This window comes from Columba livia, chromosome 1 (genome assembly GCF_036013475.1).
Source record: "Columba livia isolate bColLiv1 breed racing homer chromosome 1, bColLiv1.pat.W.v2, whole genome shotgun sequence".
NCBI lineage: Eukaryota > Metazoa > Chordata > Aves > Columbiformes > Columbidae > Columba > Columba livia.
In genome coordinates, this window is record NC_088602.1 from 45,024,873 (window position 1) to 45,041,817 (window position 16,945).

Below are 16,945 nucleotides of genomic sequence, written 5' to 3' on the forward strand. Positions count from 1 at the left end.
AACCACTCATACTGAAAGACAGCATTTCTCTTTAGTCAGCCTAACACCTGTGAAAGCATAAACTAAATTAAAATACTACTTTTGGTATTTCACATACATCCCCCTGACTCTGTAAACTGACCTTTGGAAGTCAAAATGAACCGTCAACTCTGCTAATACATTCCAGGCAAATAACTGCTTAACAAGAATACAAGTTAGAAAAAATCATATCCTTGTTCCCAAGTCTAAACTTCAGTCCAGCAGCAGAATATAGGGCAGCAATGCAAGTTGTTTGTTGGTTGTCTTCTGAGGATCACTAACAGGAACTGCCTTATTTCTACCAAATTTTTCTTTGGTAGCAATTTGAACTTCCCTTCTGTACCACTAGCAGATTACACTGAAATGTTGTTTTCAGCATCTGTAATACAGACATGAGATTCTATGGAGGAGAGCACAGCAGTGTAGTAAGACTAGATTCACAGGCCTCCTGGCCTACAGCTATGCCACAGAAGACTTACTTCAAGCCAAATTCCCCAGCCTTTCACTTGAGGAAACAAAATACTGAAAGACCATAGTCCAGACCCCATAAAATGTAGTCCTTTTGACTCTCTGAAGCTTGGTTGTGATTCCCCTAGGTTTTTGGGTACAGTTCACATTAGACGTTATGGTCCTGCCTTCTCAGTGAGTAATTGAAATCAGAGCATCTGAAGCTCTGAGTCAACTGGATAGGAGCCACAGACCAGAAACCAGAAGGTCACAGTGTCAGCTGCAGAAGCTCCAAGTTCAGTCTTCAGTACAATAATACATGGGCACAAGATGCTTCTTTCAGAAGAATGACTACAGAAGTTTGCTGACACTGTAAGCTGTAGACACAGCAGAACCTGTTTTCTGTTTGACAGCAGGAGGAGGATGCATTTGCAAAAAGAAGGCCATTTTCTCATTATTTTGTGCTACTGGAAAAAGTGTACTGCTGCCAGATTTCCTTCAGTATCAAAAGGCAACCTCACACACACACCAAAAAAAATCTTCAGACTTCATAGTTAAAAGCCATCCCACATGTATACCTTCTTTCAAAGTGGAATGAATATCTTCCATGTCACATCGGATTTTGGCTCTGCAGTTCAGTAGCTTCTTATCCCAGACATTTATGACATCTTTCTGACATGTACCAACTTCATCATAGTCCAGTTTGATTTTTCTTGATTGGAGCTCATCTCTGCTTGCTAGAGCACAAAGGAAGAGCAGATGAAAAGCCAGACATCAGAAAACTAGAAGAAACATCAAATAACCAAAACCCATTCAGGTTACATATATATTCCTGATAATCTGACCAGGGATAAATATACCTTCTACAATTCATCAGTTAATAGCTGAGATGGGGCCAGTCTTTTGTTGTAAGATGCTGCAGGTAACAATCTAACATCTGTCACTGGGCCATGAACATTAGTAATTCATGAAATACAAGAAAACGTATTTTCAAGGCTTGAGGCAAGAATTAAAAACCACTCAGGTACAGTCAACTTCACCACATCTGCTGCTTCTTTCAACTGCAAAAACACCTTTGATCATTTTTCTCTTGTTTATATTTAAGATTACAATTTTTTTAGTATGGGAAGTCCCAAACATATGAATGCTTGTATTAGAGATTTAGGCAAGCAAGCTAGGCAAGTCTTCTAAACTGAAGCCTGTCCCACTGGTCCCAGTTTTTATATGTCCCTTAGGAGAATCATAAGAGCTCCTGGCACTGCTACCTGGCATCATCATGCCGACTAGAAGTAAACAGAATGAACTAACATGAACCATATCCAGAAAGGCACATCTGTGCTGAAGCACAGAACTCATGTGGCCATATACTTAAAGAATTAGCTGTATAGGGCTACCTAGCATACAAAATTTATTCCAGAGGACTCACTATTTCTGAAATAAAGCTGCAACATTACTCTAGAATTCCGTGGAGGAGCAGCTTTAATTTCCATTACTGAGAAATTAACTGTCGTTGTTTTATCATACACGATACACATAGAGAAAAACACTCAGATTCCCACACTACTGGTGGAAAAAACCTGGAATTAAGACCTTCATGTGTCTTAATTTACAGAGATCAGTTTAATTATCATCGGACTGAATTGTACACTCCACAACATGACCTCTGAAAACTGCAGTGGAGTTTATCCCAAATTTGTCTTGATCCACGTGCAGTACTTGCTCCTTGCAGGAGACTGGTTCCTCTTACAGATGTACTGCCTCTGCCCACCATCATCTCTAGGTGAAAGAAAACTCTCACATTACTATACAAACAAGACAAGCAGGTCCTTTGTCTGATCAGCACACTTTGGATACATCCAATGTTGGATGAATCCAGATGATCATAGCCTATTCCACTCCAAAAATGTAGGTGGCTTTTTTTTTTTCATTTCCAAAAACTGTATGTTACACCAGTGAAATGTTATCTATTCAAGTCTACAGGGGGGCTTACAGAAGCAACATTATGCAAGGTGCAGTACACTTTCACAAAAACACGGATGTGATCTTACCACAAGAATCTGCAGTCTAACTTGGGCAATTTGAAATGCTACTCTCTTGCTGTATGATTCCATTTGAGAATGCTCATTCTCATAAACAGTACGTGACAGATTCAAGATGACAGTAACGCATACTTCACTGTGGCAACAAACTCCAGAATTAAGTGCATGGGTTATTACTCACTGAACGGTACTTTGGCTCTGCAGTTAACCCTAGTGAAAGTCAGCAGTCCACTGTACTTGTCCTACTTCCTGTGCCAACCTTGGCTCCTTGCAAACATCCTTACTAATGTTCTTCCTAATCATTGCTATGTGGCCTGTTACTTTGTGTAGTTCTTGTATTTCTAGGTGATCCACTGGAAAAAGGAGCTTCTAGCTGCTCATTAAAAAGAAAAAAGAAGTTTGTGCAATTGACAGAACTTACCTTCTGTAAAACAAAGAGCTAATAGATTTCAAGTCTCCTCGACAGCAAAAGAACAGGAAAAGAGGTTCTATTAATATTTTGTAAATAAAAATCAACAAAACATTAACAGAAAACCACTGAAAACAATTCCACAGCAATTCCAGTCTTAAACCAGTCATATACAGCTGAATAAATTAACAGGTAGGAACATGACTTCAAGCAGAGGTGGCATTTCTGTTATATTTCCCATTCCCGAGATGTGCATTTAATTGTAGGCTAAAATGCCAAGCACTGCCCAAACCAGCTCTTGTTTGGAATATATCAGTTCTGCACATATCCTGTCCATAAAACGGCCCACGTTACAGTAGCCCACAGGAAGGACGCCTAGAGACAGGTGCTAAGACAGTTTACTTTTCACCCTTTGAAAATAAGATGATAAATTCCAGCTAGCCAGAGCACCAGTTTCACTAGCAGTACTTACAAACCTGCATACAAAGAAGGAGTCATGCTCCTTGGAGCACAAATCTACATGTGGGCTGGCAGACAAACGGCAGTTTGCAGTCTCCACTGCTGATGCTCCTGTTTTCACCGCAAATGATCAGGCAGGAAGAACTTATTTTCTACCTGTCTCTTACAGAATGGAAATAACTTGTAACTGAATCTTAAGGAACTGGACTGATTTAACAGTTTCTAATACCTCCAGCCACACAGAGTGGATACAGAAATGAGTTTGTTCCCTTAGCAGCTCATACTACCAGAGAGAATAACATGAAATTGGTTAGCGCAGCAGATGTCCAGATCTCCCACTCCACAACAGCAGACTAACCGTTTGCTAAAACAATAAATTAATATTTTGGCTGAAGTTAAAACAGGCTTCTCTGTAGGTGTTCCCTATGAATCTAGGAGTTTCCACAGAAGTGTGTGCCAAAAGCAAGACAAACTGAGAGACTGCACAGAGAAATATGCTACACGTATAGGAAACACATTCAATGATGTACTGCTGTAGGGACATGGAAGGACTTCTGTCCTGCTGTTTTCTTTCCTCTCCCTGCCTTCTCAGTAAGTACCACTAAAGGAGGAAAAAGAGTTCACTGACCTTAATAAGATCAATACGCTTTTTTTGAAGAATGAGACTACCATATAATGAGGTTATACACCACAGAGAACATGAGGGCAGCAGTTGTAGAGAAGACGTGAAATTTTCAACTTGCACTGAAAGCTACTATATTATACTGAAGAACTTCTATATGCTAGGACAGAGATTGCATCCTATCTTTTATTTGTGTGTGAGTCTTGACCAGCCACAATAAAGTATCTTCACCAAAAGCTCAGGCAGCTGACAAGTCAGCATGGCGACTTTCAGATCCCTCACTAAGAGCCCTCAATTTTCAATGTACATTGCTCATCTTCCAAAATAAGAACTTTCTGACGTGCCTCAAGAACCAGTTGCTCAAAAATCATATTTGGATTCAAATGCTTATAAATTATCACTGTGATGTGATTAAGGAAGGACAGGAAGCCTGGACAGAAGGACTGAAAGGAGATTTAGAGGGTTGACCATACCTAAGGGTTCACACGGCAACTGTGGTTCCACGTTCAACATAGTTCCACGTTAGAATTCCTAAACTAAACCACGTTAGAATTCCTAAACTGCAGCATCCTATTGTCTGACATGTACTAAGAAAGGAAAAGTGATCACTTTCTTATTTTCCTAAGGCAACTCATCACAAGTTGGCAGGTGGACAGAGAACCTGGCAGACTGGGAGATGTGACTGAGTGAGCACATTTTTTTCTAGCACTGTTAACCAGAAAGTTACAGCATCACATCTCTGTTTGAGGTGCCCAACACCAGTACAGTTTTCAGCTTCAGGCAGCAGAATATGTAGTAGTTTTTAGGTGTATTTTCTAAATAGCTAACCTTCCAGCTTCTGGTTTTCTTTTTCCATTCGAAGTAACAGAATTTGTTGATGGATAGCTTTTCTCCACAGACTTTGTAGTTCTTCTGAGTTTTTCCTCTCTCCAGTTTTATCTGAACCATCCTCATTCTGCAATACCAGCACAAGAGGGTCCTCCTCCAAGGGTGGAGCAAGAGGGGATAATGGTAACAATTCACTTCCATCATGACCATCTGGAAAGAATCAGAAAGATATTATAGGAAACTCAGATTGTTTGACATATTACGAAAATCTAAGTCACAGCAGAACAAAAATAGCTGCCTTCCACATTCAGCAGTGAGGTGCTGATTTCAAAGACAGAAAAATGCAGTTCAACAGCAGAGAATTATTTTTAAATAAAGTGTTTTACTTAAATAGCTATAGTTAAACAAAATCAAGCTAAATTAAGGGTCACCCAGTATTTAAACACTTTCCCCTGCTAGCTTCTCTAAAGTTACAAAGAGACATTTATTCATAAAGACTCTCTTATAACTGAGCTTGTTTACTACTACCAAGGCTCTGTACTAAAAGCAACTTTTCCCATCTGCTGAGCTGCACTTTATGGTCACTAAATTTAGAGTTGGTCATTTACCCACGTTTGCGAATTCTGCCAATGGGACTTTATCAACATAGCAGGATTACAGATATTTCAAAGGTTTCTACCTTAAATCACCTAAAGCTATAAGAATCGTCAACACACTCAACTGGTGCTATGTGCAGTACATGGACAAGCCAGAAAAAACTCAATTTTCTGCAAACAGTGCTATTGTGTAAGCAGGCTAGGGTAAAAAAATGCTAAATGTTAGAACGGAGGCAGTTCTTCGTTTCCTTGCTACCAGTGCAACCATGGCAGATTGCAATTCATTTTATTTTGATGACAGAATCCTCTGTTCAAAGCAACAAGGACCTAAAGCCAACTGAGCACAACTGTTCTCTAGTGAGGTTCTAGCAAGAAAATTATATCAAGTTGACTTCTCCCTTTCATATTTTCACATGTTGCAATTCACTACAGTAATAACTAGTCAGTAACAACCGCTTGTTTATTTTCTTTAAAAGCACACACAGACCTGGATGCTGCATCTTGGAAGGAGATTTATTCATAGGTGAAGCTACCTGCAGGAATATTCTCCGCCGCCAGGAGATGCGGCGAGGTGTGAGTGTGGCCCCCGCAGCATTTAAAGATTCACTGCTGCAGACAGTTGACGTTCTTTTCTTTCCCTCCCCATCACTAAAGGAAAGAAAAAGCAGATGGGATGATCAAACTCAGTCATCTTCAGAGGAAAAAAAAATTAAATCGTTATTAAGTCTGTCTAATGCACAAGCAAACCCACAGGAGCATTTGCTGAGAAGCTTTAGAAGGCAAAGTGTGCTGTGTGTGAGCTTCGCCTTGAATACAGAAGTACCCAGTTGTTTTCTGGTAACGCAGTGCTGTGCAACTTGCACTACTTGCCCCCAGGAAGAATTCATAGCATTCATAAAGTGCTCAGCTGGAAGCTCAGAATAAAAGCTAAACTTTCTGAAAAGCTAAGAGAAAAACATAGTAATATTTAGCCCCTAAAACAGAGAGCAATGGGGTTTGCTTTGCCATACATTAGTCCTATAGGGGTGACCTGATGCAAAAAAGCACAGATGTTGCTTTAGCAGAGCACAATGCTCCACTTAATGCCATTTTACATGGCATGATGAGCTCACAGGTGAACATTTCATTAGAGGCAGTATTCTAGACTTCTTACAGAGCCTCTTTATCATGCTTCAAGAAGCGGACACCTCACTTGCACAAATGAGGCCAAACGTCCTCATGTTTCATCAGCATCTTCAGCTGAAGGAACGGAGCCTTCAGAAACAGAGGGCAGGCTCGGTTCTTGGCACGATGATCTCAAGGGGCTGACCAACTCCCCAGTTGCCACATATATTTTAATAATAATAATAATAATAATAATAATAATAATAATAATACCATAACAATAATAAAATAATGTGATAGCAATCTAATAAAATAATATAAATTATAAATAATATATTAATAATATAATAATAAGTATATTTACACAGTAACTTTAATAGCTTATATTGCTGGAAGAGGCAAGGAGAGGATATAGGGAAGCTTTGCCAGGAGGTGATTTTAAAAGGACACCAAGCAGATCTCTGTAGTGACTACCGCCAGAGATAAGGACATTTAGCTTTCAGAAGTACTTGAGCCACTTTCAGAAACGTTTCAGCATTTTGTATTTAATAGTAAAGCAGGTGCACAGATCTCGTATAGCAATGGGTACATTGATTATCTGCCAAAAATCCTCTCACACAATGTCAACAGCGTGACACACAACCATAAGCTTCTTGGGAAGACAAAATCAAATTTGGGGAACTGTGTGTGCAGCTCCATCTTCATCATGGGGTAAACTGCTATATTAACACAGCTATGCTCAAACCTTCATCCTGTGAAGAATTTCCATGCTACAGTACGAAGCCTGTAAAAAGAGTTAGATGAAAGCCCAGTATGTTAAGCGTTCACTATGTTTGTGGCAGTAAAGTTAGTTGCAGATGATCACAGTTTGCCAGCTGCAGTTGGTTTCCCCACATTTGGCTTGCACAAAAACAAAAAATCTGCAAGGCAAACAGACTAAAACTTATTGAAGTTTCAGCTACACCACCTCAACCAGCACATTTCATATCAAATACTCTGTGCTGAATGACAATCCACTGAGCCAGAATTAGCCTTTTTGATTATCGAAGCTGTCCCTGTGATAACATTTTACAACAGTTTTCTGACATCTGTAAACCTCAGTGAGCAAACTGGACTCACCATCATACACAGGTATGAGACCCTGCTTCCATATCCTGGCAGAGAAATAATAATGTATTCACATGCACCTACCCAGCATTATGTACCAGCCCTGCTCTCCTCTAAGAACAGCACTATGGGCTGGGAGTGCTGGATAAGAGATAGTCTGAATTATTCTCTACTCTTGATTTAGATTCTACAGTGCCTCAGGTTTCCTATGTGTCAAGCTATTAGTAAGTGGTCTCAGAGCTCCACACTGCACTAACCAAAACAGCAACAGAAAACCCTGTGACAATCTTTGGCTAATTCTTAGACAGCCTTGGGGTGATGGGGTAACCACTGCTTGTGCTAGCTAAACATAGATTACTAAACTGATTTTGAATCTAGAAGTGCTGTCTTCTAAAGGTATTTCAGCTCAACTCTTCAAAATAAGGTATTGAGTTTGGCTGTATTCATCATTATAACTCATGTTTCTATAAATAATGTGATGAAACTACTTCTTCCCATTTCAAGTCTTACATATCACATGCTAGAACACAAAAACTGAGTCATTCCAGGGCTTACTAAATAGGAGCTATGTAACACAGGAATGAAAACTTCCTTTCTATTGCTATGTAAAAAAAAAAATAAATAAAAAGAAAAATTCTACATCCAGCTACTATGCCCCTAAACATGCAGACAGTCCAAAGAAACGTATTCAATTTACAGTAGTAAAATTTACAGGAAAATCAGAATAAGAAGGTGGCTATTTTAGTCTATGAAACAAAACTGTTTACGTTGAGTCTCAGAGTTTATGGCGAGATGGATTAGTCACATGTGCTATCTTGTGAAGCGTGCAAATCACACAGTTCTGAGGACCTGCATTTCTGTTATTAAACCCTCCCTTCCAAAATTCCCCTGGCATTTTAAGCAACTAACATTAATCATCTCCTTTTTTGAAGAGCTGTCTGGTGAGCGATCAGAGGAAAACTTCTGATAGTCTCGTGCACACTTTGCCATATTCAATGGAAGGGAAGGGCACCTGTGAAAACACTGAGATTTAGGAAAGGGAAGCTAGAAAGGGAGAAAGGAAAGCCTTCCCAGTTCAAGACAGACAGACACGTCCTAGTTTAACATCAAATCTGAAGGTGTGAAACAATACCCTACAGAGTAAAACAGTAGTGCCTCCTATCTTGTGATGAAATGGTTGAGAAGGTTGGTGCAAAAAACAGATGAGTTAACTCAGTTACATATTCCCCACCTTGAAACTGGAGTTGCACAATATTTACTCCTTAGACTTGACCATTCCTCATACCTAAACTTAACCGGCTGGCTTCACTCTTGCTCATATTTGCAAGATTACTCCAGGTTTTAAGGCAGCTGTGAATTTTAACAGCCAAGCAGGCATGTGCTCTGCTCAGACAGGCCAGCAACACCTCATATGGTTCCTCTGAACAGGGTGGGCGTAAAGGGAAAAAAAAAAAAGTCTATCTGGCCATTAGCTATCAGCTTCCTGCACAACAAAGAGGTTTATTAATGTGAGTGGAAAGACTAAGAGCAAAAGCAGCTCCAAAACAAAAATTTCTTAAATGGAGTTTGGTCATTGCTACTGAAAAGCAAAGCAGTGTTTTCACTACCTGGGGAAACAGAGAGTTTCACAACTTTCCTGCCAGGGTCCTGATACCAAACCCCAAGCACTCAAAGGAAAAATTCTTAACTCTTAGAAAAGACCCTGTTCTGACAACACACAGGCTTGAACATCTACACAAGAAACATGTTGCAAGGTCAACTAGCAAAAAAAAGTTCCATCGTTAATTCCAGTTTTTAATGATGTTTTTCCACTTTAAGAAAAAGTTGCTACCTCAAACTCAATAAATTTATAACTGCTCTATAAACTATGGATTATAGAGCCTAAACACTGGGGCAAGGCAGAGGATGAGCATTTATTGGGTTGTACAGTGACACAGCAATCAAGAAGAAGAAAAAAAGCGCAATTACTTTCTACAAGTTCCTGTCCTGCTGCAGCCTCCCAACAACTGAGCAAGATAAAATGCTTCACAGTCAGCGTGCTGCAAATGAAGAGACAGCAGCATATAAAATCTTAATGAACTGCAGAAGAAATACTGAAGAGCCGAATGGACAACTAGGACATAATTGTAAGAACTGATGGGTTTGGTCTTCTTTACTTCATTTTTAAAAATTTATTTTAAGAAAACGACAACTAGATTATGGTACAGCTTCTACATCAAAATATTTCAGCTTGGTAAAACAAACATATGAAATGGCAAAGCCAAATAGTTCAGTAGAGAAATTTCACAAAATTGAATATTTCTGGTTTATTTTACTGTTCCTGTCTTAATCACTTAATATTCCTCCCATGCAGCTCTGAAAAGAGGCTAACAATGTAGTACTCTATATTTAAGACAAATGCATCACAGTTCAGTTTGAAGAACAACAGTTCTCCATAAGGCTACTTAGCCTATGCTCCTCACCCAACACAGAGACTAAGATGCATTTATCAGCTTGTATGCAATGATAAGTGAAAAGCTACCAATTCAATATAACACAACAGACAACACACAACAACATAACTGCAACTCAATTTCACAAAAAGTGTCATTCTGTTCACTATTCTATCAGGTAATGCTTAGTATGAATATGAGACAGCTAGTTTAGGAAAAACACAAAACAAACAAAAAAAAACCCCACCAACTTGTTCAGATGACAAACATTCTAATTGCTTGGTTTCAACTACCCAAATATCTTCCCAAAACTGTTCTTTAAAATGCTTCCAAAGACTGCTATTAAAAAATGACAAAGCTACCCCATTTCTTGGGAACTCTTTATACAATACTTATCTGAATTATTTTGCACTTGTGTCCATGCAAGCCAACTGATTCAAGAATAAACACTGCTGCTGCTCATGCCAAGATCTGCATTTTTAACCAGCTTGCTTTCATTTCAACTTCTTCTCTTGATTGCTCTAAGTAGCAATTGAATCGACTTGACCTACTTTGCAATTTGGAGGTTGTGATGCTACAAAACCCCCCAGATCAAGTACAGAGACACAGCTGGTATTTAAACTCCCAGGACTTACACTGGCAAAAGTCTATACGTAAGCCTCATACATGAAGCCTCCCCTCTGGCAGGAAGAAAAACCAACTGGTTTCTCTCTATTAGTTCTCATTCCTGTCACGTATTTTTATTCTGCATAATTGCTTTCTGCTATTTTGTTTAAAGAACATTCTCAAATATTTTACTTTCTTGACGAAAAATGAAGTGGTTTTAGAAAAGCGATCTGTTCAAATTCAAGTGGTGATAAATCAGCTTAAATTATCCTTGCATAACAATGCTAGTCAAACCTGTGCAGAAGGTCATCCCATTGTTTAAAGTGCTGATTTTATTTTTGTATTAAAAACCCAAAGATTCTTCCAACAGCCTACCTTTCAGAAGTACCTGTTGAATAAAAGCCAGAAATTCCACAAGTTACAGAAATGAAAGTTTACCACATTATGCTCTCAAATTCCTGTTAGTTTACCTCCATGTTGACAGGGTTTTTTTTTTAAATCCTTATATGTGCTTGCATTCGGTAGTAAATGCTGTACACCACCTGTCAAAAGTCAAGATTATGTGACCTGTTTCCACCCTAGACTTGTCTCTACACAAATTAATCCACAATGCAATAAAAACATTCTGACGGCACATATTAATATTGTGTTGATGCCCAACTTCATTCCTTAAAGCAGAAAATGTGTCAGTGTTTTCTGCCTTCCACATGAAGCATTACAGTAGTGATCATCTGAATCAAACCCCAAAAGATCAGCTGCTCCACAAGCACTGGGAAAAAAGAGATGTCTTTCACCATAGTGAACCTATCTGGAGAACAGGTTTTTTTCTCCTGGCTTTAGGTAACCCCAGCACAGCCATTTAAATTCTAATAAGTCAGCTGAGGCTTCCTTTTTACTGAAGGTCAAGACACTTTTAGGGCATGATTCACGCTCTCTAAATGAACACGTTCCCAGTGACAGGCACAAACGGCAATGTGGATAACACATGGAATGTGGATAAGTAGGCAGGATCAGCTCTGCAAATGTCAGAATATTAAAGAAAATCACCTCAGGATGAGAGCAACCATGCTGCAGAAACAGCAGCTTCTCTCCTTTGATGAGATGAAGATATCTACAATCAGGTGAGAGCCACCGTATCTCCAATGTCCTAGTCACAAATTCAGAAACTGATACCATATGTCAAATATGATGTAAACATAGATCAGAATCACCTCCAATACAGCAGCAAACACATAAAGACACGTACATAATAAGCAGAGCTGCTTTTTAACACCCAGCTCCCTCGCTGACCCTGGCTTAGTGTATTTGCATAGGCCCATCTGACTGCTACAAATCAAACATCTTTCTAAATGAATTCAGACTGAAACTGGCTCTGCTTCTGCACATCAAAGTTCACCAGAACACCAAGAAAAGCTGCCTGCTGCATCACATGTTACCTCAAAGCTACACGACATGGAAAGTCAGACGATAAAGAATATTTCTCCAGTGCAATGTGGGTAGAAAGGTGGGGTCAGCTTAAACTGACTCACTCTTCAAAACTGTGAAATATTTCTAAAACTGTTTTTGGAAAGACATTCTAAACTTAAGTAATGATTAGTTTACATTACTCCCCTATTATAAAGTGAATCTAGACAACTTAATGTTTACTTCTTAAAAACTGTGGGACTGGGGGGAATGGGGGAGGGTACAACAGGCAGCAGTGATCCTGCCACTAAGGCTATGGAGTCACCTTCCTGTAAGAATGTCTTACCTTATTCCATTTATACACAGGTTTATTCTGCTGGGAGGACCTAAAATGTAGAAATTTCCCACTAGGTGTTTTGTAATTGGGTTTACAGTGGTTTTTGGATGCATGCTATACACCAATTACAGATCAGAAGTCAGAAAGAGACACTGTAAATGTCAGTGAAATCGAGGTAGGATACAGTGTGCTTAAGGAGATGATATGTACTTTGTATGTATTTTAATCTATATCTTTTTAGAGATGAGTAACCTAAACTGTTCCTCAAAGCCACCTTTAGGTCAACTGCCTCTCACATTAGTTTGTATATTTACATAATTTCCCACAGCCTACCCTAAATGGGGATGATAAACTAATCTGTGTTTAATTAAACTGCATCCCACAAGGTGAAAAAATTTCTTCATGCTCTCCTGAAAACTTCCACAAAACTGAAATCCCCATGTACTAGAGTCCTAACACACCTGGAATCCAGATTTCATCAACACTTGTTTTTGGTAAGAATGCAGTCTACTGTTATTTTTGAAGGGAGAAAGAGTCACAAAAGAACCTTCCACAACTCCACAGGTTTCCATTGGGAATGACTGGGGAAAAGCCACTCTCAGAGATGAAGAGTACCAGAAACACAAGTATAATTCAGTGAACAAGGACAGTCTGATAAAGAAAAAAGGAGCTTTCATTGACAGAAGAGAAACTAAAAAAGGCAAGCAACTGGCAAAAACTCTTGGAGTTCAAAACTATGGCTCCACATTATACACTACAGTCCTACTCCAGAAAAATAACCCATCTGCAGTTTCCTCAAGCACCCTCCTGAAGGAGAGCCTGTTCTTACAGTAAAATGAAGTGTGACTTCCATCCAAATACTTCATGTTTCACACCGATGTCAGAAAGCTCTTCTTGTATCTTCATTTCTTCCTCACTCTTCTTCAATTGCAAGTTATTTTTCAGTTCTCTCTAAACATCTCACATCTAGTATCAACTTGGCATTTCCCGTTCCTCATGCACAGGCACCCCACATTAGTAATGTACACTCTTCACATCGCTCTTCTGTTACTTTCACATGCCAATGATCACAGCAACACATGCTGGTTTGCATTCAGCAGGGGAAGCATTAAATCGGCGTGACACTCTGGAAAACCATTGCATTTCAAGTGACAAACCAACGGGACAGATTTGCAACGCTGCAATGGAAATAGGTCACAGCTACTAGATGTCAGTACAGAAGCCTCTATTTTTAAATTTTAAATTTTCTTTGCATCAAGTACTTAGGAAGTGTGTTAGAAATGCAGGAGCACAAAGCAGAGTGGGAGAGATCCCGTGTGCTGCATTGCACTAGGAATCTTGTTGTTAAGCTGGTGGAACTGAAGAACTAAGCAGGAGACAACGCTCTCACCTCTTGGAGAGGTCACCTTCTGGGGGCTGGAGCAACCTTCCTGAGCCCTGGTAAAAGCTTTTCAGGAAAGAAGGGGCAGAGACAGAGGAGGGGAGACCAGGTGACGCAGATTCACTCTCATTGAGAGCGCGCCGAACCCCGACAACAGGGCTGTGCAGGCAACAAGAGAACATAGCAGATGGGTCAGCATGGGTTTGGATACAACAAGACATCCAGGTTAAAGATACTGGCCAAATACTTCATCTTGGCTTATAGTAACCCTGTTTCCCAGAAGATAAAATGTACCAAGTGCACCACTGGGCGGGTTCCCTGATATTGATTTTGCTGTTACGGCTGACTTCTTTAAAGAAACATTTCAATGACACTGCAGAACAGGGAGACCATCTTATTTCTCTAGCTTTATTTCTTAAAGCAAATTCAGAAAAAGAATCTCTGGAACATTCAGAAAATATCCTTAGAAACCTACTTCCAGTAACATGAACCACCTTGTTTCTTCCCTTCAGTTTTCTCTTGCTCTTGTAAATAACATGTATTGCTAAAACACATTAGAAAGTAAAGATTATTTAAATCAATATTTTTGGATCAATTTTTGTGAAGAGTTTAAGCCAAGAAAGGTAGTCCTACTACACAGTTAAATATTACTTAATAATAGTAACAAATATCAAGGGTACATAAAAATTTTTTTTAATTAACATTTTTGATTAATACCCAGTAGAAGAGAAGGAAAAATCTCAGCCTAGACCCAAGTTGCTACAAACTGTTTTGACTGAAAATCTGCTGATGATGCCACTAAATCAGTGACTTCTTAAAAGTTATTACAAATAAGTGAAGTCAGCAAGTCCTTCAGTTTGAACTGTCAGGGTTTCCTGTTTGCATACAACACGCTTAGTGGAAAAAAAAAGGAAAAAAAACCCAACAACCAAAGTTTATCTCAGTAAAAAACACATTATTTATCTCTTCAGAAACACAATATACAAGGGTATTTCAAGGCTAGTTTCTTACCCTTCAACCCCTTCCATTCTCCTAAACAGGGAAAACATTTTTGCCTTTGTCTACAAGCTGGTGCAGCATTCACTCTGGTATTTTAATCTAGACATCAAATAGGCAATAAATTGTTATTTAAAAACATTTTTAGAAAGAGCCCGCAAAAGGCATAATTACAACCAAGCACTGAAACAGACGAGTAGTTTGGAAAAAGTGGTCCTCCGACAGGAAAAACTGAGCTCATGTGGACCTGAATCTTGTAAAGGTTTTGGAGTTTGGATGGTCACTTAGTGCAGATGGTCAGGATGGAGGCAGAGAAAGAAAGTGCAACCAAAGAGGCCCACAATGAGCTGTGGGGACCTCTTCTGACCGAGTGAAGGAACTCCTGAAGTTATTCCACATGTTAATAGCTGGAGAGTCTCCAAAAAGGAAGGGGAAAGAAGTTACAGAGGGAAGCTCCAGAAAAAAGCAAACAGGGAAACTGCAAGCTTCACAGTTCAGTGGAGCTGTTTAATCCTTAAGTCCTTTCTTTAGACTTTAGTTTTAATTCTGGTCACGCTCTCTGGGAGTGTGGCTAACACAGCGACTGACACTTGAAGCTGTCAGTGCCTTTTTCAGCCTGGTGTAAAACCGTCAGGCTATCGTCTCTGCCATTAAAAGTGGTGAGGACATCTTTTCCAACGGGTTTGACCAACACTGCCAAAAAGGTTCAGCTCAGGGGTGACAAATAAACAAACAGACTGGCACCAGCATCCAGCCTGATGATCAATTCGCTGGATTGACACTTCCCCCGAGTCACTAATTCAGGGATTAGTGAGTTACTGCAAAGCAACAAAACTTCTCAGGCAGAGAAGACAGGCTGAAAGTAAATAAATAAAACCCTGAGCAGCACAGAAACAGCTTCCACAAGCAGGAACAAGGGTGAGGCTCGTGTACCGAAACGGCAGGAGATGGTGGACGTGTGGGGTGGGCAACATCCTGACTCACCTTGTCACCTCGAGGCAGCTCTGCCGCAGCAGCGGGGACCGGACGCTCTGGGACCTGCCGTTCTGGAAGGTGATCCTCCGCCTGGCGCTGGACGGCGGGTGGCTGAAGGTGTGAGCTCGCCTCCTGAACTGGGGGGAGTCCGAGTCTTCCTCAGGAAAAGGCTGCCAGCCTGAGGACACAGGGGATGCCGGAGGAGTAGCTGGTGGGGAATCACCCGGTGAAGCGTCCTGGAAGGAAGTGGCAGCTGAGTGAGGCCTCCTGCCCTGCGCTCCGCCAGGGCTCACCCTAACCCCACGTGTCGTGCATCGGGGCACCAAAGCCTCTCCCCTTCTTGGTCACGGCCTATTGTATGCTAATTATCACCAAAACCAGACATCCTTTGAGAATGTAATGTATTCCAAACCAGCAGCGCCCTTTTTTAAAAAAAAAAAAAAAAAAAAAAAAAAAAGAGGAAGGAGAAATAAAACAATAAAACTACATACAAAACACAAGTAACATACTAATTACTCTAGGTACCCTCTCACAGGGATCAGCAATCAGCATTCCAGCTACTGGACTTGTGGCTCTTTCGGGAAAACACAGGAATTGAAAAGACTGGGGAAACTGCTTTTAGCTGGTTTCCTCGACATATCATGAACATACTTCCTGTACCGTCACAGCGATATCCTGGAAGAGAGACTGTTATTACACAGCTAGTTTACGAGCAACTGTAGCAGGAAAACCATAACAGAATCTTCACCTCATGGGAAAGCCAGCAACCAATCCTCATGTGAGGCGAAACATTACAAACAGGAAACAAAAAGAAAGTGAACAGAGTTCCGCCCCCTCGCCCCCATGCAGCATCCCCAACAGCTGGTTTTAGGTCAAAAATCCTTACTTCCCCAAAGCAACTATTACTTACAGAAATTATTCTTCACCTTCAGAGCACTTCCTTTTGTTGAGAGATGACCTTTTTTAATTACTTCAGCAAAACAAAGCAGAAGCTCACCAGAAGCTCACCCCGCTTTTTGTAAAAGCTAGGGAAACGGAGGAAAAAAAAACCTAACAACTGGCAATCCAACAACACACTGAAGCTGAAACTTCAAGTCAACATACATGCCAGCCTTCTTACACCATCCAGCTCTCAGTGGAAACTCTTATTTGAGTTTTGTAAATTCATGTGCTTTGTGCTCCTTC

General features: G+C 40.1%; 1 protein-coding gene across 3 annotated transcripts in view; it reads right to left on the minus strand.

The window, feature by feature from the left end:
- The window catches only part of TBC1D4 (TBC1 domain family member 4), a 111,448-nt gene that overhangs the window by 14,277 nt on the left and 80,226 nt on the right, over nt 1-16,945 (minus strand). Inside the window, exons 10-14 of one of the 3 annotated variants that reach the window (XM_065055965.1) lie at nt 15,770-15,996; nt 13,799-13,948; nt 5,906-6,066; nt 4,823-5,032; nt 1,044-1,202 (exon numbers count right to left, since the gene is read on the minus strand). In XM_065055965.1, coding sequence (XP_064912037.1) covers nt 1,044-1,202; nt 4,823-5,032; nt 5,906-6,066; nt 13,799-13,948; nt 15,770-15,996 — 907 coding nt within the window. Of the gene's footprint in view, nt 1-1,043; nt 1,203-4,822; nt 5,033-5,905; nt 6,067-13,798; nt 13,949-15,769; nt 15,997-16,945 lie in introns of those variants that run through there. The other 2 variants (XM_065055974.1, XM_065055984.1) reach the window with 2 other exon arrangements.